This window comes from Myxocyprinus asiaticus, chromosome 22 (assembly GCF_019703515.2).
Source record: "Myxocyprinus asiaticus isolate MX2 ecotype Aquarium Trade chromosome 22, UBuf_Myxa_2, whole genome shotgun sequence".
NCBI lineage: Eukaryota > Metazoa > Chordata > Actinopteri > Cypriniformes > Catostomidae > Myxocyprinus > Myxocyprinus asiaticus.
The window spans coordinates 18,565,808-18,590,033 of NC_059365.1; the positions used below are offsets into that span (position 1 = coordinate 18,565,808).

At 38.0% G+C, this 24,226-nt stretch overlaps 2 protein-coding genes across 12 annotated transcripts in view; one reads left to right on the top strand and one right to left on the bottom strand.

Annotated features, from left to right (window-relative positions):
- Positions 1-3,337: 3,337 nt before the first annotated feature.
- Positions 3,338-18,425, top strand: fhl1a (four and a half LIM domains 1a). 2 transcript variants are annotated; one of them, XM_051649202.1, is made up of 6 exons: positions 3,338-3,495; positions 14,811-14,992; positions 15,086-15,263; positions 16,407-16,576; positions 17,424-17,610; positions 17,847-18,425. In XM_051649202.1, exons 2-6 carry the CDS (start codon positions 14,837-14,839, stop codon positions 17,999-18,001), a joined length of 846 nt encoding a protein of 281 aa, XP_051505162.1. In that variant the 5' UTR covers positions 3,338-3,495; positions 14,811-14,836; the 3' UTR covers positions 18,002-18,425. The 2 variants fall into 2 exon arrangements, with proteins under 2 accessions (XP_051505162.1, XP_051505161.1); XM_051649201.1 differs by lacking the exon at positions 3,338-3,495 and adding an exon at positions 14,554-14,619.
- The window catches only part of LOC127412655 (ensconsin-like), a 64,907-nt gene continuing 58,654 nt past the window's right edge, over positions 17,974-24,226 (bottom strand). For 8 of the 10 annotated variants that reach the window (XM_051649198.1, XM_051649191.1, XM_051649197.1 and 5 more), the window contains 2 exons: positions 22,383-22,624; positions 18,073-22,062 (listed from right to left, as the gene is read on the bottom strand). In XM_051649198.1, the coding sequence (XP_051505158.1) occupies positions 22,055-22,062; positions 22,383-22,624 (250 nt within the window). In that variant the 3' untranslated portion in view covers positions 18,073-22,054. Of the gene's footprint in view, positions 22,063-22,382; positions 22,625-24,226 lie in introns of all 10 variants that reach the window. The other 2 variants (XM_051649200.1, XM_051649199.1) reach the window with 1 other exon arrangement.

The following is a 24,226-nucleotide window of genomic DNA, read 5'->3' on the forward strand; positions in this document are numbered from 1 at the left end:
TCTTATTTTTGTTTATTTTTTCCCATTGTAGCATTGACTGAAACTTTGGGGGGCTCTTCACCATGTACTGATTTGTATCTTCTCCTCTGTTGTACTTTATGTGCAGATTTTGCCCAATCTATAAAATTGAACTTGCACTGCATTTTTGTGAAACTGGAACCAACAGGCTTGGTTTCCTGTATGATGTTCAATTCTATGAGCGCCCAAATTATAGCAGATTTAATTCAATTGTGAAATTAAAGAGTTGTACCGCTGCAACGCACGTATTTGCAAAATGATGTTGGAAATATGGGCACAAGCATAACCCTAAGACATGAAAGTGTTAATTTAAGATGTGAATTTGTTTCCTCAGACATCAACAGCAGAGACTAATATTATAACATGAGCTAAAGTAAACTGAGCCTTAATGGATGGCACAAATCCATATTAGTCACTGAAATGTTTGTGAAGTAGATGGAGGCCTGCCTGGTTAATATGCCTGTTAATTATACAAGTAATCATTGAAGAATAGTAATTAATTATCATCATTATTATAAATATTATAAGGGGCCAAGCACTGAAGAAGCAAAGCCCCTATTGTATCTGTTAGTGTTCTTCATATTATTATCATTCCGCTGTTGAAGTTTATGGCAGCCCATAGAACCGTACATATGAAAGTTATGAAATTTAGCACACTGATAAAGGACACCCTCAGATGTAACTGACCCAAATTTGGTGTCTCCATCTCAACCACCAACTGTTCAAAATTTCACACGTTTCGGCCTATAACTTTTGAGCCGTAAGACCTAGAAACAAAATAATTTCTTCCTGTGATGCCTTGGGTCACGCTGCATCTCGATAAGTTGCATCGTTTTAAGTTCCGCTTACTAGATTTTCTGGCTTTTTGAATGTTCTGAAAAAGAAAAAAAAAAACTTTTTCAAAACTCTAGACTGTATGTCATATTTTCTCTAAGTTTTGCACGTATCATCTAGAGACACTCATGACAAAAATTTGTGAGATTTATTATGATAGACCAAACCGTTCTCTTATAATGCTTCAACAATTTTGACCACGAGCACGCCAAAATGGACGTAAGGCTCTATCTTCGCAATGCTTTATTATATTAATATGACACTTGGTATTTGTCATCACAAACATATGGGTACCTGCACAGTTTTCGCACATCGCCACCTAGTGCTCAAGAAATATGAACAATTGCTTTCTTTTAAGATATATGAAAAATGGCTTATAACTTCCAAATAGTTTGTCCTAAAATCATGAGACTGGTCTGTTTAGATTTTTTGGGGCATACCGAGTCAAATTATATCCAGTGTTCCTATGTCGGACATATTGGGTGTCGGCCATTTTGAATTTTGTCTTCAATTGCTTTATATTACAAACGCATTGTCGTATAATTACGAAATTTGGGATGTGTCATTGGGGCCATGTTCTAAATGTACTCAAATTTTTTTTGGGACAGTGCCACCTAGTGGTCAAAAAATACAAAGAAATACTTATAACTTTGACAAGCTTTGTCAAACTTATAATGCTGATTAGTTTGCCCTATTGTCATGAGACTTGTGTCATAAGCTTCCTTGGGTCATGCTGAGTACATTGACACCAAATTTGCCTATTTATTAGAAAGATGCCAGTAAGGATCTGTGGTTGTATCTCCCTTTTGTAGTGACATGAAATTTCATAAATGGCATTGTGACCAAGCCCTTACAAAACCATATCAATTTGGTTACAGCACCACCTAATGGTCAAAAGTTATAAGCATTTGTATAACACTTTAAGTAATAAACGAATGTCTTTTTTCACCACTCTGCTTAAAATCATCACAGGAATTATATATTCAATCTAAATGTTGCCATTGGTGCGTTTGGCCCGTAATTGCTGCTTGCAGCTATATTTATTATTATTATTTTATGGCAGCATTGAATATATTGGCAAAGATATTGTCACAGTTGCCTGGACTGTAAATAACCATAAATACCATGTGCCTGCAGCTGCCATGCCATAGAGTTTGTTCACCTGGTCATTGATGTCCAAGGACTGATGACAGGATGAGGTTGTTTAAAGGTGATGATATTTGTGCACTCAGGAGTGTTGTGTTAATTCCATAGCCCTGTATATCATGAATGTCATACAGGAATTTGTTCAGTATAAGGACTAGGGGCGTCTTGGTGCAGCCTGGATCATCTCTGAGTCTGTAAAGCCTTCCGTCTTTGAGGTCTGTGTCGTCTCTTTTAAATAGGTATGTAGGTAGTGTTCTGCATAGACTAAATCATCTAAGATGACGCATTTCTTATTCTAAAAAAAATGTGATGAATAAAGTCAGAGCTGTTTAAGCTTTTTTGCACTCTTTATAATATTTTTATTACAAGTTTATCTTAATCGGAACCAATTTATCCAAAAAAAAAAAAAAAAAGAAAAAAAAAAAGGGATACTTCACCCAAAAATGAAAATTCTTTAATCAGTTTTTCATCCTCATGCCATCCCAGATGTGTATGACTTTTATTTCTTCTGCTGAACACAAACGAAGATTTTTAGAAACATATCTCACCTCTGTAGATCCATACAATGCAAGTGAATAGTGGGTAGAACTTTGAATCTCCAAAAAGCATACAAAGGCAGCATAAAAGTCATTGATATGACTCCAGTGGTTTAATCCATTTCTTCAGAAGCAATATGATAGGTATGGGTGAGAAACAGATCAATATTTAAGTCATTGTTTACTATAAATTTCCACTTTCACTTCCATATTCTTATTTTGTTTTTGGCTATTTGCATTCTTCATGTATATTGCCACTTACTGGGTAGGGAGGAGAATTTATAGTAAAAAAAAATATATATATATATATATATATATATATATATATATATATATATATGTTTATATTGATATGTTTCCCACCCACACCTATCATATCACTTCTGAAGATATGGATTTAACCACTGGTGTCATATTTATTACAACGTACTTTTATGCTGCCTTTATGTGCTTTTTGGACCTTCAAAGTCTGGCCACCATTCACTTGCATTGTATGGTCCTACAGGGCTGAAATATTCTCCTAAATATCTTTGTGTTCAGCAGAATAAAGAAAGTCAAACACATCTGAGATGGCATGAGGATGAGTAAATAATGAGAGAATTTTCATTTTTGGGTGAACTATCCCTTTAATAAATTCTATATGAACTACTACAATAATTTACATATTTCTTCTGAACAGATCACCAAACTAAAAATCACTATCACAACTGAGATAACCAAATACTACAACTGACTTGAGTATTTCTACTTTCCTTGTAGGCTTTTACCCGTATGGGTTAACAGAGCGTATAAATTCCGATCTGATGTCATTGCTGATATGAACTAAGAGTGTTTGTATCATAACCTGATTTTTTTTTTTTACTCCTCCTTGTGCGTCTGCTTTTTAAGCACAGTGACTCTGCAGAGGACACCACCTCTCATCGCGAGGAGAACTGCGACTCTCACTGTTCAGTGCACACTGGTAAGTGTGAATGTAGGGATTACGGGAGATACGTTATGTATATGTCCCTTTATTGAGAATATGTATATTTTGTGCATAATTTTTAATTTATTATTAGCCTAAATTTTGATCGTATACAATGCCTTAATTCCGATGTCGCACTGTTAGGATGTTTTAATTATGTTTTTATATTATGTAGCATTTTATTTATGTCGCTTGCATCTTCACATGACAAATTAACAACTAACGACACATCAGTTTAAAGATACTCAGTCAGATATGAAAACAACGTGATCATCTATGATTTCAATTTAAAGTTTATCACAAGATGCATAACATATTCGATGGTCTGCACTATCAATCGTCTACAAAAGAAAAAAAAAAATTGCGGGAAAACTGGGTTAATGTGTGCATGAATGGTCCAAAATGTAATCATCATCATCATCATCATCATCATCACGAGGTTATCCAAGGCCAGCCAACACATTTCCAGAGTTATTTATATGCAAACAAATGCTTCAGTTAAGCGTTCTCAAACGGGGTCATTTTTGCACCTATAGAAATAGAATTATCCAACCTGAGTCACAGCAAGTTTTGTAATCTCGCTTGTCGCCTGTGGAGCATCCGAGTACCAATTTTTTCTTAGAAGCCTCAATTTCTCATTCTCCACCCGACTCACATCCTGTGTGCCTTATCCACCGCATGCACATTACATCCTTTATTCACAATTGTAGCATTTAAACCTGTAGATCAGGCATTGAAGTACCTTTACAGAATGTTGTGTCAAGAGAAATCATTCTGCCATTTAAGTAAAGAGAGCTTTCAGTGTGCAAACAGCGTATGAACTTTTTCAGGCTTTTAAACACCTCCGTTGTCATCCACTAGGTGGCGTATTTAAGTCTATTATAACAACAACAGCTGTGAGAGCACATTGCTTTTGAAGTCCTGATAAGGTAATGTGGTGCTGTTGAGACTGTGTGACCTCATTCTGTCCAGTGGGGGCAGAGTTGAGTCACTGCATCTGTTTTTAACTCCATTCCTCTCCTGTACCAGTCTGACCCTTTGCATCTTCTTTATGATTGAGTTGTAGCACAGTTCAACTCCGTTATACAGCACAACACAGAGTAAAGGGGAAAAACCTTTGAAGATGGTTTGGGCTTTAACTTGGTTAAACTGAAACATCTTTAAATAACACAGACAAATCAAAGGGTTCAATACAAATTAAGATCAGTTGACAGCATTTGTGGCATAATATTGATTACCACAAAAAAATAATTTTGACTTGCCCCTCCTTTTCTTAAAAAAAAAAAAAAAAAAAAAAGCAAAACGTTAATTGTTAAAATATTAATTTTAATGATATTCATTAAATGTTTCAAAAGTATAGCTACAAGACATAAACCATATGCTTGTCAAAATGATTTTAGTGTCTTCTGATCGGCTTTTTAAGGGGAAGCATATATGTGTCCTTCACTGCCTGTGATATCCCACAAGCCAGTGCTTGTTATTCTGCAGTTGGTTGAAAGAATAAAAATGGTGTCTGAAGGAGGGGTTTAAAGTAAATTAATATATGCACTCAGAGAACATTATTAGGAACACATGTACACCTACTTATTCACAGGGGCTTGTTTACAATTTCTGAGGCCCCAAGCAACCGATCAACCCGGGGCCCCATTTAGAAAATGTTTGCTTAAAAAAATAACATAAAATTGTTTTTAAATCATGATTTTAAATTCATCCTATCAGCCATTGTAGCCAAGTACATTCAAAATGTTTACTGAAAAATCTATTTAAAGTTAATTAATGCATGTTTTAATACAGTGATAAAAAATAATAATATTTACCTACATATATTTTTACAAAACACTCTTTTTTTTTATGAAAAGGGTGTGTAAAACCTACTACACTCGCTAACATTTTAGAATTCAGTTTTTATTTATTATTATTATTATTATAAGCCAACAGTAATTTATTGTCCAGTTTGTCATTATAATTTGATACAGTATTATTATTATTACTTTGAGGATTTGTTGAAACAATACAGGTGCATCTCAATAAATTAGAATGTCGTGGAAAAGTTCATTTATTTCAGTAATTCAACTCAAATTGTGAAACTCGTGTATTAAATAAATTCAGTGCACACAGACTGAAGTAGTTTAAATCTTTAGTTCTTTTAATTGTGATGATTTTGGCTCACATTTAACAAAAACCCACCAATTCACTATCTCAAAAAATTAGAATACATCATAAAGACCAATAAAAAAGCATTTTTAGAGAATTGTTGGCCTTCTGGAAAGTATGTTCATTTACTGTATATGTACTCAATACTTGGTAGGGGCTCCTTTTGCTTTAATTATTGCCTCAATTTGGCGTGGCATGGAGGTGATCAGTTTGTGGCACTGCCGAGGTGGTATGGAAGCCCAGGTTTCTTTGACAGTGGCCTTCAGCTCATCTGCATTTTTTGGTCTCTTGTTTCTCATTTTCCTCTTGACAATACCCCATAGATTCTCTATGGGGTTCAGGTCTGGTGAGTTTGCTGGCCAGTCAAGCACACCAACACCATGGTCATTTAACCAACTTTTGGTGCTTTTGGCAGTGTGGGCAGGTGCCAAATCCTGCTGGAAAATGAAATCAGCATCTTTAAAAAGCTGGTCAGCAGAAGGAAGCATGAAGTGCTCCAAAATTTCTTGGTAAATGGGTGCAGTGACTTTGGTTTTCAAAAAACACAATGGACCAACACCAGCAGATGACATTGCACCCCAAATCATCACAGACTGTGGAAACTTAACACTGGACTTCAAGCAACTTGGGCTATGAACTTCTCCACCCTTCCTCCAGACTCTAGGACCTTGGTTTCCAAATGAAATACAAAACTTGCTCTCATCTGAAAAGAGGACTTTGGACCACTGGGCAACAGTCCAGTTCTTCTTCTCCTTAGCCCAGGTAAGACGCCTCTGACGTTGTCTGTGGTTCAGGAGTGGCTTAACAAGAGGAATACGACAACTGTAGCCAAATTCCTTGACACGTCTGTGTGTGGTGGCTCTTGATGCCTTGACCCTAGCCTCAGTCCATTCCTTGTGAAGTTCACCCAAATTCTTGAATCGATTTTGCTTGACAATCCTCATAAGGCTGCGGTTCTCTCAGTTGGTTGTGCATCTTTTTCTTCCACACTTTTTCCTTCCACTCAACTTTCTGTTAACATGCTTGGATACAGCACTCTGTGAACAGCCAGCTTCTTTGGCAATGAATGTTTGTGGCTTACCCTCCTTGTGAAGGGTGTCAATGATTGTCTTCTGGACAACTGTCAGATCAGCAGTCTTCCCCATGATTGTGTAGCCTAGTGAACCAAACTGAGAGACCATTTTGAAGGCTCAGGAAACCTTTGCAGGTGTTTTGAGTTGATTAGCTGATTGGCATGTCACCATATTCTAATTTTTTGAGATAGTGAATTGGTGGGTTTTTGTTAAATGTGAGCCAAAATCATCACAATTAAAAGAACCAAAGACTTAAACTACTTCAATCTGTGTGCATTGAATTTATTTAATACACGAGTTTCACAATTTGAGTTGAATTACTGAAATAAATGAACTTTTCCACGACATTCTAATTTATTGAGATGCACCTGTATTTACCTATAATATTTACTATTGTATATGTTTTATTTAATTTACTTTCACTAGGAGCTTATATTCTGATGCTGCAGTGTATTGTTCAAAATGTTGCAAAAGGCTGTATTTTTATTTATTTATTTTTTTTCTCCCCCTTTTTCTCTCCAATTTGGAATGCCCAATTCCCAATGCGCTCCAAGTCCACGTGGTGGCATAGTGACTCGCCTCAATCCGGGTGGCGGAGGATGAATTTCAGTTGCCTCCGTGTCTGAGACCGTCAATCCACGCATCTTATCACATGGCTTGTTGAGCGTGTTACCGCGGAGACATAGCCCGTGTGGAGGCTTCACGCTATTCTCCGCGGCATCCATGCACAACTCACCACGCACCCCACCAAGAGCGAGAACCACATTATAGTGACGACAAGGAGGTTACCCCATGTGACTCTACCCTCCCTAGCAACCGGGCCAATTTGGTTGCTTAGGAAACCTGGCTGGAGTCACTCAGCACGTCCTGGATTCGAACTCGCGACTCCAGGGGTGTCAGCATCTTTACTCGCTGAAATACCCAGACCCCCTGCAAAAGGCTGTATTTTATGTTGGCATCGTTAGCAACATTCGTTAAAGTGTTGTAACAGTAGACATACAAGGCACAGCTCCCCTCAGCACAATAGAGCAGAAGGGAAAAAAAAAACATTGCTGAAAGCGCTTAAACTTTGCTTGGTGCAGAACAATCTGGAATAATGTTAAACATTGTAACAGTCACCTCTTTGCAACCTGAACTTGTTCAGAACATTAAATCTTTGTGATTCATGCACTAAAAACAATCTAGACGCAGCGCAACGAATGAAACAGAACGTTTTTGAGTGAAACAGCGTTTTTGAGTGAAACAGCGTTTTTGAGACCTGAAGTTCTTTATAACTTTTGACACTGTGTCTAAAAACGTGCCGGTCCTGTGAGACACTGAAGAAACAGCGAGATGCAGTGCAGCAGGCACGGACACTTATCCAACGCGTGTTTACATAGGAAAAGAAAAACAGAGCAGACGCGGGCAAAAAACACGTTCGGTATGAACGGCCCCTAACTCATCCATTCGCATGTATCTGTGAGTGAGAGTGCGTGGGCGAAACAAATTCAGAAGGCCTGTATATTTTTTTCATAAATTGCAAACCCCAACTAAAAGTCCTACTTGAAAAACTGACCCAATCCGGTGGACCTCTAACACGAACAGCTCTGAGAGCGCTGACAACAGCGTATTCGCACGTGACAAAAGAACAACATGTGACATGCCACCCCTCAAGCAGTTTTTGCAGAGCTTTCCTACTGGGGCGGGGCCCCCCGATGTCTGGGGCCCCGCGCAATTGCGTGGTTTGCATGGTGGTTAAAACCGCTTCTGCTTATTCATGCGATTATCTAATCAGCCAATTGTGTGGCAGCAGGGCAATGCATAAAATCATGCAGATACGGGTCAGGAGCTAATGTTAATGCTAATGTTCACATCAATCATCAGAATGGGGAAAAATGTGATCTCAGTGATTTGGACCGTGGCATGATTGTTGGTGCCAGACAGTCTGGTTTGAGTTTTTCTGTATCTGCTGATCTCCTGGGATTTACACACACAACAGTCTCTAGAGTTTACTCAGAATCGAGCCAAAAACAAAAAACATCCAGTGAGCGGCTGTTCTGCGGACGGAAATGCCTTGTTGATGTGAGGTCAACAGAGAATGGCCAGACAGGTTTGAGCTGACAGAAAGGCTACATAACCACTCTGTACAATTGTAGTGAGCAAAATAGCATCTCAGAATGAACAACGCGTCAAACCTTGAGGCGGATGGGTTACAACAGCAGAAGACCACATCGGACCTTTAGTGTTCCTAATAAAGTGCTCAGTGAGTGTAAATGTCAATTTTTTTTGTCAACTTTTGAGTCAATGTCTTCATAAAAATAAGGATTGTAATCATTAAATATTTGCTTGATTATGTCGTCCTGCTCATTTGAAATTTTTTTAGACCAGAGGTTATGCTGCCTTAGAAATCAGACTGAAACCAGTTTCACAAATTCACTATTCGCAAGGTGATATCGTTGACAGTAGGTCAAAAGTTCTTCAGCTGAAATTGGTCTCTGCTTACCGAAATTCGAATCACCAGATTAATTCCCAGTTCTCATGGGACCAGAACCCCTGTCTCAGAGATTGCTCGCACAACACACTACCAGCACTAGAGGGAAAGGTGTTCACACTAGAATTGATGCAAAATGTATGATAGGGGATGCTAAGAGGTACCCTCATTAAAAATAATACCTTTGGAGTCATTGACTGACTGGGCAGCAAGGTAGCTGCCTTTACTTTTGGGCAGAGCCCAAAAATAAGAGATGGAAAAGACTGGAATGCTGACCTTCACATCACTAGCTGCACACATGTTGTTGTGTTCCCTAACTCTGTGCTCTCTACATGGTCATTAGATGAGTCAAATGTCTTTTAATAATATTCTGATGAAAGAAGTGTATGTATCATTGTATTGCACATTGACCTTATTACTAATACTACACAGAGACTTTTAAGAAACTTTCCTGGAAAATCTGAATGCAGAACTATTAAATTGTTGTTGTAATTTTCTACTATAGGCCGGATCTGAGGGTATAAACTTAGAAAAGTAGTGGCATAGAACACCTTGTAAATTTATCAGTGCCATCTGCTCCTTCCCCATCTTCTTCAAAATCCTCTTCACAAGCGGATTCTTAAGGTTGTAGGTTCCTGCAGCAGGCCTTCAGCTTTGTTCTGCTCTCTTATGGGGTTTAGATAAGGGATAAGTGGGGTTGTTTTAGAGTATGATGCCAGGTTGATTGACCAGGGCTATTTCAGGCGTCCTGAGTGGCAGGATCTTAGTGGAGGACAGGTGGATTGAAGTTCTGTTTCCATTGCCACCACAGTCTCATTTACAGGTTCAACATTGACAACCAATGAGTCATTTTAAAATGTCAACATTACACCCAAAAACACATTTTGATCCACAGCATCACACATATTAGAAATAGACTATTTCATAATAGGGTCAAAATGATCTTTAACTTTGATACAACCTGTATATTTGAAAAGATCATCATACAGTTACAATGATACTGACAAAAAGCACTTTCATACTGTTGCAGTAAATCCTCTGGAGTACCAAAGAATAAACACGATTGCGCAGAGAGAAAACTGTGCACAAACTAGCCTCTTTACAATGAAAATATAAATGCCAGTGGTAATTACACACAATAATTTGGTGTGAATAGTCTATCCAGAAGTGCTGCTATGTTATTTTTCCAGTGTGGATGTAACTTTAGTCCTTTAAAGGAAATATTTTTTTCCTCATAGCATTTGCAGTCTGAGACAACTGCTCATCTCTCAAAAATGAGTTGTCTTTAATCATTAGTTTGTTTTCGCATAATGTCACGCATGCCTATTCCTTAGTAACAACAGGAATCTTGGCTGAGTCCAAGTGAAGCATAGTTTTCTTCATACATCACAATCAGCAAACCCCCAAAATATTTTAGAAATGAGTAGAATTTACAGTGGATCTTCAAGCTCAGTTTTACACAAAATAGTAAATGGAAAATTTAAGGTTAAGATTAGAAGTCCTAAAATTTTGCTTCTGTGGCCAGTTTATGTGCGTGGTCAAATTGCGTTTCAAAGGCATTTGAGGCTAAAAACTTCTTATGTCGTCTAAAAATCCCAGATACATAGTATCTGATGAGTAATTAATCGCTCAATGTTTACTTTTCCCACACAAATGCCTTAACATTAATGATGTTTTATTGCATGTTTTGTTTAAATGAACAAGCCAAAGGCAAGATCAAGTTTAATTCACAACATAAGCACTGACAAAGTTGTTTAAGGTAAACTGATAAAGTTTAGACATGTTCCTTCTGAGTACTGTTACATCACACAACACTTGTGGTCCAAAGGCTTTTTAGTGATCCATTTCAGAATATAAGCACAAGACTCTCTAATACACAAGATCCCAATTACTTCCTTGTTTTTCTCCACTCTTATGTCACAAGCAAGGAATTCAGTGTCTCTCCTTTTATGTTCCCTCCCCTCAAATTATCTTTTGCACCATGGCCTAACATGGAAAGGGCAGCTGATCCTTTGCTTTGGATTAGTGGGTTTGGGAGGAAAGGGCATGGGTGTGGTGGGCAGCTAGGGGGAAGGGAGTTGGTTGGGGCAACTGGGGTTGTATAAATGACAAATACCTCAAAGAGAAGAGTGGAGTTTCCTCTTGACTCATTGGATGCTTGTTACTCCATCCATCCTTCCATCTCTTTCTTTTGTTCAAGGCTTTCTTGTATTTCCTGAAACCAAATATGACTTTCTACAGACACTCAGGTAAAGATGCACAGGGAGACAGTAATGAAAGACTTTTGGTGGATTGGCCTATTAACTCACTCACTTGGGCGTTCATTGATTTACTTATTTTCACTTATTTTGGGACGTCTTTTGATGGATATGGTTTACAGCTGAGCTTATGTTGTGTTTTGATCTTTATATTTATCTGGCCCTTGAAACTGGATGTCCAGTTATGATTGGTGTTGGAAGATGGTGGAATTAGTGTAGCATATTTATTTGGAAGAGCTTCTGTAAAGCTTGTATCTATATTCCCAATCTGGATCTGTGGGAATTTTATGAAGGACCTGGTATAACTTGAAGACCAACACAAAGCAACAAACACACATGTAGCGTGGAGGAGGCTGATTGGGGTCCGGGCGTGCATCATTCCGGCCCAGCCCCGCCCTCCTCCGCGCTACAACACACTATCATTGTATTGGCGATTGCGGTGGTCAGTCCAGGTAGCACTGAAAAATAGTGGTTTGGTCCACATCAGTAGGGTGCTGTCTAGACAGCTATAGTTTAAGAAAAAATATTGCTCATGATAGTAAAATGTAAATTACCTGATTTGCAACAATCACAGACTAGTATCAAAGATTGGAAGGGACAAGTAATAAAACAAAGTGTGTATTATTGTTTGGAATACATCGGTTTGTCCTATATAGGTGCAATTGTAGATGTTTGCTCTTTTGAAGGCACTCTCTTTGATGTTCTCCCCATGGCTGATTTCAATCTCATGTTGACCTTTCAGACAGTGCTTGCTTTTCTCTTTGGGACAAAGGGGTCCATTTGTTTTCTTTTTTAAGAACTGTGATAGCAAGCTAAAAATGAACAGCTGATGGACGGTATCCCACAAGGCTTAGGGATTGGGCATATATGCTCATGTCACTCAGATGGTTAAATTTACAGAATCCATTTTAGAAGTCTGAGGGGAGAAATCAGGAAAAGGACAATGCCAGTAGGGTTCAATCTAGACAATGCAATGTTTTGGGAGACAACAATGGATTTTCACTCAGAATATCTGCTCTCAGATGATATTAGGTGTAGTACAGTGACTCTGGCCTGAGTTTTTTCAAGCAATAGCTCAAGGCCTTTTCAATGGAATTAACATTTCAGTAGTAGTATTCCCTCAAACCCTAAACAAAAGAGAAACAATGCAGAGTATCGGTTCTGGTGTTTTTAAGAGGCTGTACTGAATTTGATCCCAAAAACACATTTCAGAGGTCTTTTGGTGTCTGTTTACTAATACTAAATAATGAAAGGATCCAAATGAAAGGGAATTTTGAACTGAATAAGTAACTATCAATCAGGCAGCGAAAACAACTTGGCAATGATCAGCTCATCAGTTATCTTAAGTGCTTTTCTAGTTCCTTATTCTGGTGCACTTAAAGAAATTCCTTACCCAATTGGAAAATTGTTATTTATTGTTTTAAGCATAAACCTGACGAAATTTTGTTGGATTTATGCTTAAAATAAAAACAAAATTGGGATTAGAAAAATAAATGTAATTCTGAAAACAAGTCTTAACATTTTATGCAATTTTGTTTCTCAAGTACATTCATCATCTTTTAAAGGAATATTCCTGGTTCAATACATGTTAAACTCAATTGACAGCATTTGTTGCATAATATTGATTATCACATAAAATAATTTTGACTCGTCCCTCCTTTTCTTAAACAAAAAAAAGCAAAAATCAAGGTTACAGTTACAGTGAAGCACTTACAATGGAAGTGAATGGGGCCAATTTTTGGAGGGTCTAAAGAAAAATTGGAAAACAAGACGTAAATACTCACATAATTTATTGTACCCTCCAATAAGCAATCTGTACCCTATTTTCTGCTATCCAATATCTTGTATTTTCTATAGATTTGAAACTTATATCATATTATTGTCACATGAATCAATGGAATGTTAATGAGTGTAACCATGGAGACATCCATGTTTATATAAGGACTAATAATGTGTTGTTGATAGAGAAAAACTCCACTGGGAAGAATGAGTGTATAGTTCTAAAAATACAACTTGACAACAGCCAGAAAATGCAGCTCTGACACTATCAAGCACAAAGTGTTAGCACTTACATCTGCGGTGTGATTTGGCTTCTGTCTCTTGACGCAAACTTGTCTGGCATGCAAGTTACTAGGTTGTGTGTTGCAACAGATGCTGGGGCTTAGGACAGACCATTTAACATCCCAACATTATCAGGCACAAGGGACACTGTTTTAAGCAAACATCTGAGTCATAACTATAGATATACATGAAATATATACGTGTGCATGCATGCATAGACGAAAGGGAAAGGACAGCAATGTTTGGACATTTGAATATCTTACAGAAGAGTGGAATGTCAAAAAGCCCTATTTAATATTCCAAGACTATTTACATATATTTAAAACATCATCATCTGAAAGCGAAACAGGAAATGGCTCAGGCTTGGTCCAATTAGACTGTTGATGTAAGAGGCCTTTCAAAAGTCCCTCTCAAGGGGTCAGTGTTTGGCTGGTTCACACAGGCCAGTTAGCGTCTACTGGAAGATACCATAACTACATCATTGTGGGAGCAAAAAGCATATATCTCCATTGATGCCCATTCAAAAGTAGCAGTGTATTCCTTTAAAATAACATTTCTTTTAGCATTGTTTGCACATTTCTTTGTGTACTAGCCATGCAACTGCCACTGATATGAATAGGAATGCTAACTAACGGCTAGCTCTCTCAAGGTATTTTACAGTAGATCTCATTGGTCCCTCCAGCCCCTCTGTGAGATTGAGCAGCAACAGAAATTATTTAGCAGAGATGGGCCACTTCTATTTAAATGAATAGGAAAACTGGAATGCTCAACCAAGGAGTTCTGAGTGCCCAATGATCAACGGATGTAGAAAGGAAGTCCCACCTGTTAAAAGAGCCAAACACCTTTTAGATACAAACATCACCCATCAATTAACTCTAAAACGTGCATGCATATTAGCTATATGAGGTAAAGAATCACAATTTATGATACCAGTATTGTCATTTTATTGCTGATTTGAAATAAGTTCTTTGATCGTAATCTTGACCAACCATTTTTGAGATTCTGGTCTTTCTCCATTCAAGTAGATAGGAGCTGCACTGGCATGACTGGAAATAGCCTCCAGAGAGCGTTCCAAAGATGGCCGACAGTGCACTGACCTCTTGTGGTGACTTGACAATTGAACAAAACAGCACGTGATGCTGCCTTGAAATAGATAATCATTAAAAGATGAATGCACAAACACTAATGATAACAAAACATTCTCTTAATTAGACTCTTTCTTATTCAAGTCTAGTTTCCACATTATAAAAGAATGGTTTGACTAACTTTTAATTTTCTTTGCCTGTTTCTCTACAGGTCCCCGCACCTATCTGAGCTCCACCATGAGTGAGCGTTTTGACTGCTTCTACTGCAGAGACAACCTGCAGGGCAAGAAGTATGTCAACAAAGATGGCAAGCATGTGTGTGTGCGCTGCTTCGACAAGCTCTGTGCCAACACTTGTGCTGAGTGTCGCAAGCCAATTGGTGCTGATGCAAAGGTGGGAACTCTGTTGAGGTTGAAATTAAAATAATTGGAGCATTTTACACTTTGCAATCTTGAACCCATAGTTTTCTCTCTTCCTCTGTCACAGGAGTTCAACCATAAGAACCGCCACTGGCATGAGGACTGCTTCCGCTGTGCCAAGTGTTACAAGCCGCTGGCCAATGAGCCCTTTGCTGCAAAGGACGATGGCAAGATCATGTGTGGAAAATGTGGTGCGCGAGAGGACTCACCTCGCTGCCAGGGCTGCTACAAAGTGATTATGCCAGGTGTGTGTGCAGCAGAGTCCTTGGGGAGCTATTTTCTGTGTAGGCAAAAGAACGCAACAGTGCCCACCCACTTATTCAGCCATCTGGGTTCCAGAAGTATTTTTTTCCCATTCATTTTTCCCATAGACTTTTCATAAAATCATCCATTAAAGAGTTGTAAGCCTTGAAACAAACCAACCAGCTCTGAGGTGAATCACAACATTAAACATTTTTCAAACACCAATTTTGTTTTTGTTTTTTTTTTTGTTTTTTTGAGGCAAAAAAGTATTTGAAAATCAGATGAAAAGACAAAGGAACAAGTCTGTGTAGCCTACTTACCGTCTTTCGTGAGGGCACGGACTACAATCAAATAAAGCATTGTGAATGATGTCACTGAATAGAAAATGATTGGAATATCAGTTTGTTGATAATAAGTAAAGAAACAATATATTTTGTGTTTATTGCCAAATATTCCAATAAGTACAAATAGATTAGTAGTTTAAGGGTGATGAGACATCGACTCGATTACGTCATTCATAGTGCATCATGGGAGTGGGCAGTCGCTCCGAGGCACGTTTTGTGGGCTTGGTTGGACGTGGTTCTCTGATTGGTGAAGCTTTCTCTGCTGGATCATGGGTAATGTAGTTGTTTACCATGACTTCCGCTATCAAACAAGAGTTTTAAACAATGAAGTTGAAATAACACAGATGGATGGCTTCAATTGAAGCATATACCATCGATGAACAACCACTGAGCTCAATGTAGGTCTTTAAAGGTTTATAAGTTATCACTGAAAATCAATTCATCTATGGAGAAAATGAATGGGATTTTTACTTCCGGGACCAGACTGTTGCGGTCCTATCTACTTGAATGGGGAAATACTAAAATGTAAAAAAAAATTTAAATCAGCAATAAAATCGGACAACAATGCTGCCCGACAAAGGCAAAATAGTAACTAAATCAACACTGAAACAGAGAAAAATGGATTCAAACTTGTTTAGTGTGAATTTTTTAGTTAATACAGTTTTCATACTCTGTAAGACTCATACTCATTGTCACAGCAGGCTGATAACAACCTTTCTTCAATGAATATCTCACCTACACACACACACACACACACACAGTATTGTTAGTGACAGCCAAGTCTTTTGTGTTTTTCTTCAGGTTCTCAGAATGTGGAATACAAGAATAAGGTCTGGCATGAGGAGTGTTTCACCTGCTTTGAATGCAAGCAGCCAATCCGCAGTCAGAGCTTCCTCACCAAGGGTGACAATATGTACTGCACTCCCTGCCATGAGAAGAAATTTGCCAAACAATGTGTCCGCTGCAAAGAGGTCAGTAAAAGAAACAGAATGACTGTGGTCAACCTCAAAAGACATCAATGGCACAGAAAAAACACTTCATCTTGACCCTTTTTAACCAGTGAAATTCCATGACCTTTTCCAGTCATTTGTGATTACTGGATACAGATCTTTAAAAATATCATTTTCATTAAGACCGAGGAATTGATGAATTATATATTGACCAAATCATTGAAACGAACCAACAGAAAAAAAGATTTGAATTTTCACAATCTAATACATGGAATACATGGACAACAAATGACCAACTAAAGCCTTTATTAATCAGTTAACACTGCATCTACGTGCACTTCCACAGTTAATTGATGATGGACTTCAAAAACAATTAGTCATTAATCTAACAGTTCAATTAATATCCTTTAGTTTGAAAAAATTGCCCACTGAAAATCTACTCAGTTTAGTCAATTAATACATGACTTGTATTTCACATAGATAACTAATATTTGCATTATATTTATGCTGTATAGCCAGAGAGAAACTGGCTCCTCCAGCTGAGACTGGTTTCTCCCACGTTTTTCGTTTTCTCCATTAACTAACGTCTTATGGAGTTTTGGGTTCCTTGCCACAGTGGCCTTTGACTAGCTCACTGGGGGCCTAATTTTTAAGGCATGACTGTGAATGACATTCTTCAATGAAACTACTCACAAATATTTGGCCACAGAATGCCGCAGTTGACCAATCAGAATCAAGTATTCCGAGAGCAGTGTGATAATCAGGGATAAATTAATTCTACATCTTAAGTATATTGCTGTCTCTTTCTCTGTCTACCAGGCATTTTCTGAACTCTTTGTCCTTTTGTCCAAACTTTTCAAATAATAAGGCCATCAACAAAGGTGGGATCACCTATCAGGACCAGCCGTGGCACTCTGAGTGCTTTGTGTGCCAAACGTGCAGGAAGCCTCTGGCTGGAGCTCGTTTCACAGCCCATGAGGATCAGTTCTACTGTGTGGACTGCTATAAGACTTCTGTGGCCAAAAAGTGCTCTGGGTGTCAAAATCCAATTACAGGTAAAAATGTGCAATTACACATGAGTTCTCCCCAGTTTTAAATTACTTTTATCCTCTGCACAACTGCAACTTTTTACATAGTTAAGAAGTTAAAACATTTGCAACAAACCATGAGGGAACTTGAACAATACTCTAAAAAACACAGTGGAACTTTGAATGTACATCAGCAATGTGAAAACAATAAACAAGTATTAAAACCCATCCATGCCTTTTTATGCTTGTTGTCTTTGTTCCAGGATTTGGAAGAGGGACCAACGTGGTGAACTACGAGAACAACTCCTGGCATGAATACTGCTTTAACTGCAAAAAATGCTCTCTTTCCCTGGCCCACAAGCGCTTTATCATCAATGGAGAGGACATCTACTGCCCTGACTGTGCCAAAAAGCTGTGATGGCCTAAAATGGATGGTTGATAAAATGGATTAGCAAAAGCAATTAAGATGAATATTATGAAATATGTATAAAAAAAAAAAATTAAAAAAAAGGACAAAAAACACATGTAGTGCAGCTTTAAGAAAAGAAAACCAGTGATGTTTATCTTGATAAATCACTGAAAGTTTGAGATTCATTTTAACATTCTTTGAGCAGATAGTAAGTGCTATTTGAAGGGTTTTTCTAATGCAAAATATAAGAGTTAACTGCAACCATAAACACATTAACTGGATTCACAAACCTAAAATATTTTAAACTTCTTAAGCTTTGCTTTAATTTTAAACTGTGTAATGTCAGAAAGGGAATACAACATACATTAATGGATGCTGTGTTGAAACTTGTTACAATACAAATAAAATGGTTTGATGTTGCTTTGTGTAAAAATGTTTGATTTTGAATTAATTTGTGTCGGTTTAATTTCTTTGAAATATACACTGATCAGCCACAACATTAAAACCACCTGCCTAATATTGTGAAGGTAGTTCGGGGGACCTACACAATATTAGGCAGGCGGTTTTAATGTTGTGGCTGATCGGTGTATACATATACAATCACTGATCACTTTATTAGGAATACTATGGTCCTTATAAAGTTCCCTGACGTGGTCTTCTGCTGTTGTAGCCCATCCGCCTCCGACATGTTGTGCATTCTGAGATGCTATTCTACTCACTACAATTGTACAGAGCGGTTATCTGAGGTACGGTAGCCTTTCTGTCAGTTCAAACCAGTATGGCAATTCTCTGTTGACCTCTCTCATCAACAAGGCGTTTCCATCTGCAGAACTGCCGCTCACTGGATGTTTTTGTTTTGGCACCATTCTGAGTAAACTCTAGAGACTGTCGTGTGTGAAAATCCCAGGAGATCAGCAGTTACAGAAATACTCAAACCTGCCCATCTGGCACCAACAATCATGCCACGGTCCAAATCACTGAGATCACATTTCCCCCCCAATCTGATGATTGATGTGAACATTAACTGAAGCTCCTAACCCATATATCCATGATTTTATGCATTGCACTGCTGCCACACGATTGGCTTATTAGATAATTGCATGAATAAATAGGTGTACAGGTGTTCCTAATAAAGTGAGCAGTGATTTTTTATTAGGAAATTATAATGAAAAAATGCAAGCATTTATTGAGCAGATATAGCAATAAATGAAATAAAACCCAAATACACATTTTCATTTATCTTCCAAAACTTTATTTTAACCATTTATATTTTACCAGTACACTTTAGATATATTTACAAATATAATTTGTGGTCAGGGCTATTTCAAGACAAGAAACTGCTCTTAATAAAAGCAGATTCTATTCATGTCCCTGGTCGAATAGAGTGATTGTCATGGCCGAGGTAAGCTCAAGCGACACGTTAAGGTATTAATATATAAAAATAAAATACAGCCCATTCTGCATCTAAGGCACCGTCCTATTCTACCCCTGTATTGAGTACTTAGAGATTAAAGAACAGCACAAAGCACAAAGCGCTCTCAGGTCCTGTTAGTGGAAACAACATCTGCAGTGGAGTGAGCTTGTCTGAAAGTGGCTATGCTAGTGTATTACAAAAGGAAATGCAACTAACACAAGTCTCATTGATCGGATCTGTAGCAGCCACACCACAACGTGAAGCAATTCTGTAAATTTCAAGTTTCTAAGCGAAGTGTTAGGAGTACATATTAAAGGCCAAAACAGAGATTTCAAACCCATTACCAAATCAAAATATGTACACAAATCTCATCTCATGCCAAGCACTGGTCACTTCTAACCTCCACAAACACTTTTCCACTGGAGTCTAAGAGCCTGAGTCGAAACGAATCTGGCAAGTGTTATACAACATAGATAAAAATCACAGGAAGCTGATGCATATAAAACATATCAAAAAAACTTTTAAATAAACAGTGAGGGATCTATTCTTACACAGACAGAATGATACTAAATAGAACATATTCAACCTAACATTTTTTAAAGCTCTGTGGCCTTTGACTGCTAAAACAACAGGTGAAAGGAAACACTTAAACATCAACTACAGTACACAAAGCCTTTACCACTGGAATCCTTAAGCATATGGAGACCAATCATTTCTTACAACCGTCTGGACATTGCTCAACTTTAAATGGCCACACATCAACAGTCTAGTGCGGAGAACACAGCACATATCAATAAATCACTTGAACCTTCTCTGAAAACCATTAACCGTAAATATAAATTACAATTCTCAAGTTTCCAACCACAACCAGGCGACATGCTTCATAATAAAAAACTCCCCTAGACTTTGCTTGCACCCTCAGTCCACACCTCTGCGCTGCTCACTTCACATTCTGTTCACAAAGACAAACACAATCTGGTGCTGTAATCTGTTGTGTAGTAATCTGGCCAATGAGTATAGTAACAGCATTTCATCTTGTGGTACAAAGCTAGAATTCCCAAGACCACACTATAAAGTACAGTATAAGACAGGATGATCCAAACCTACTTCTTATTCCCAACCACAAGAAATGACCCTGTAGCCTAATACTGATTATTTCCATAATACCTAGATATGTGATAGAGTTTTAAATATATATTTATGCATATTCAAAGAGACCCAAATTTAACATATATATAAAAAAGGATTTGTTTCATAGGGCAATAGAATATAAAAGAGTCTGGTTGAATTTAGACCTCAGATGGTAAAAACAAACAGGAACTGTGCATACATTCACATTAGGACCTGATATGGCCCTGAGGGAACTTTGGGCATTTGAGAACACATTAAATCATTCAAGTTTTTCTACTAGCACAGAACCGATTTGTTCAAACCCCTGGGGAACATGCACCAGAAACATGCAGAATCCTTGTCAAGTGTGCAAGAGGTTACAGTAATTCTGTGTTATATTATGCAAATTAGTAGAGCACAGATTCATACAGACATCTGAACTTATTTTACTTTGAAGGTGCACTTGAATTAGAATTTGATAACTAGTTTTACTTATGTACAGGATATCAACAATTAGGTATTTACTACACAACAGAAACACAACATAAAAACCCAACAAAGCAACGAGTGTTATCATGCGAGTCTGCATTTGGGGTTCTACATCTTTCAATCTCAGAGCCCAAGGCTGTATGGAAATGTTTACATTAAGAGTATATTCAATCTGTTTTTAATGAAATTTCTCGACCAGTATATGCTATCTACAAGTGTTATACAGTAGGAATGCTTCTCAACGGTCTACTCAGATTGGAGCTAGAGTTGTTGCCCAGCCATGGTGAGGATATAGCGTTAAACACTATATTGGTGTTTATAAGTTTGGAGCTGAAAGAAATAGAAGTTTAGTGGAAAATATCCTGAGGTCAAATTAAAAGCACAAACTCATCACAACTCAGCTGCCGCACCAGCACCCCATCAAACCTCGTATTTCTAAGACAGATTCCAAATCGAGTTACATTCCTGAGCTCCTTTTGCAGCTCAGACACGGGGTTTTAATTAGCATGTCTGTGAGTGGAACCTCTATGTCAGCCAAAAATATGCGAGCGGTTTCTTCTTTCCATTCTCAGTGACCTAACATCAAATTTGACTCAATAACTAACCGGATCATTCTACAAAACTCAATGTAACAACGAACATGAAGAAATGGACTGGAATTTTGCAAAAAGGTGCATATGGTCATTTAAAAAAATAACCATCAGGAGACAACAGCCATTTGAATAAATTACAAAGTTGTCCCCCCTTTTAAAAAACAAAACAACAACAAGGAGATAGATTTAACAAATCCTGACGAAACACAAAATAGGTGTAGAACTGCTAAACAAAGATACAAGCACACTGAAGTAATCTAATGTTTCCCTGAAGCATATCTTTATCTATTTTCTCTTGCTTAATCCATCTCTGAAGTGCAGAAGCTGTGCGGCACTGGGCGCTTTCTGAGGGTTCCTCTGGCTGTCCAGTTGAGTATGAGCGCTGACACTCTGAGGTTCAGCTGGATGAGACTCATGGAGTGCAGTAACCAGCAGGCCCTAAACAGACCTGCCCATTCACATTTCTGAGAAACAAGAATGAGAAATAAGAGGTCACTAATATGGACAATATAAAATAATACAATAAGACGTGAATGACTTAAAGGGACAGTTCACCCAAAAATTATGTTAGGCAGAATGCTAGGGACTTGTAGCCTCTGTCACCATACACTTTCACTGCATCTTTTTCCATACAATGAAAGTAAATGGTGACTGAGATTTCATTCGGCCATATTTCATTTCATCTCCTTTTGTGTTCCAAGGTATGGAACAGCATGAGGAGTAAATGATGACAGATTTTCATATTTGGGTGAACTCTCTCTTTAATGAAGTCAAAAGCCCTCACCAGACAGAGCTTCAATAGGCTGGGCTGGATGGAGGGAGCTGGTTTTCTCTTCAAAGGCCACTCTGGGCCCCTCGGGGCCCCCATCATCACTCAGGGGTTTTCCTTTTGCATGAACACCTAGATCAATCAGCTCCTCAAAGCTCCAGGTTCCACCTTTACCATTTAGTCCTGGAACTAGGCCCACCTTAGAGTCTTCATTCACAAACTCGGAGCCCTCCATCAAACAGGACTTGGGAGGCGGGCTGCCAAAGGATAAATAAACTACATTTTAATGTGGTTTCCATCAGATAGTGTGATGATACAGAAATAACAAATCTGAATCAGGTAAAGTAAGAATTTCAATTTGACGAAAAAGCCTGGCTACTAGGGTTGCAAATTTTAAGAAATGTTCTTAATTGAGAATCGTTAATGTTAATGAATAAAAACAGATTAATCACTAACACTATAATAAACTGTAAGTGGTGAACAGCTTGATGAATATCCAAGACGCATAGTTTTCTTCAAACAAAGCTTTATTTATACAAAGTTTGATTTTTGACAGACCAACCGTTCTAATTCAAACTTAAAAATGTCAACAGTGCACCTGAGAAAAATGCCTTAAGGCCAATTTATACTTCTGCATCGAACTTATGCCAGAGGCTCCGCACAGGCAGACCGTAGCCTGATGTGCACCTCTCAAAAAATATAATACACTGCGTTAACGCAGACCACAACAGCTTTAATTAGCAGCTTTGTAACCAGAGACCTTCCCCCAGGATGACAAAAAAAGCTATCCGAGTTAGCGGCACATTTTGTTTATTAGGATTATTTTAAGATCTGTGCATCGTATCAACTGATCAGCGATCGTGTCACCTTGTATTTGGACTCGTTTCATCTTTCCGAAGCATCTGCTGTTTTTATATTCGGTTTATGTTTCATGAAGTTACAAGTGAAAACGTAAAAAAAAACAACACATCTGTTTACAACTTATAAACTCTGTGCCCCCCCCGGGATTTTGGCTGTGTACTGACAGAATGATGCAAACACACCAACGCAGAACTATAAATGCAAACCACCGCGTTGGCCACTACGGAGCCTATGTCATAGGTTCAACCTACTTAGAGTCCGACAGCTAATTCCAGTTACGTTGTTCAGTCAGTTAAGTTATTAGTGAGCTGGGGCAAACTTACCTACATCTGTATGATCAATCGCATAGAGAAATCTTCCAAGAACATGCCATGTGATTTTTTTTTGTTTAATTAGCCTAAAAAAGGAATCAAGTCTACTTGAATACTCTTAAGTGCCTGTTCACTCTGTTATTTGATATGCTGGTTTACTCATGTGCCATCTGCAGCCGAAAGCCATTCACACATCTGCCCAAAGATATGCCATCATCATTCTTTTGTCTGTATTCTGTCAATTAACACACTTTTATACACCCATCTTGCTGTAGTATCAGTGTCATCATAAATTACAATAACAGTGTGTAACCAGTGCATATTATGGCCATGTATAGCGCATTAGTGCCATGAATGCAGAATGTAAACATGACAAATTACACATTATCTCTGCATATATATTACCTTAAATCATCATCGAGTGGTTAAAACGTCTTTTACTGGTCTCATGTGAATTCTACTTACAGAATGAGTCATGAAGTCATTGATAACACATTTTAATGTCACATTTGTTAAGGTTTTACATGTAGTTTTGTGCGCCCAGATATTTAAATGCTCCTCTCTGATCACCTCTTAGATCAATAGGATCAAGTCAGTTAGAAATACAGAGAGTTCACTCAAAACAAGGTGAGACTGCGATTAGCTATTATGCCACCTGCAGCTGGGACCAGCTTCCAGCAGAGATCA

Excerpts from the sequence above, each read along its gene's own strand:
- fhl1a (XM_051649201.1), top strand. The coding sequence starts at position 14,592 with ATGGCCGACAGTGCACTGACCTCTTGTG. Across the intron at positions 14,993-15,085 it reads CAATTGGTGCTGATGCAAAG|GAGTTCAACCATAAGAACCG; the intron begins GTGGGAACTCTG and ends CCTCTGTCACAG. Across the intron at positions 16,577-17,423 it reads AATGTGTCCGCTGCAAAGAG|GCCATCAACAAAGGTGGGAT; the intron begins GTCAGTAAAAGA and ends TCAAATAATAAG.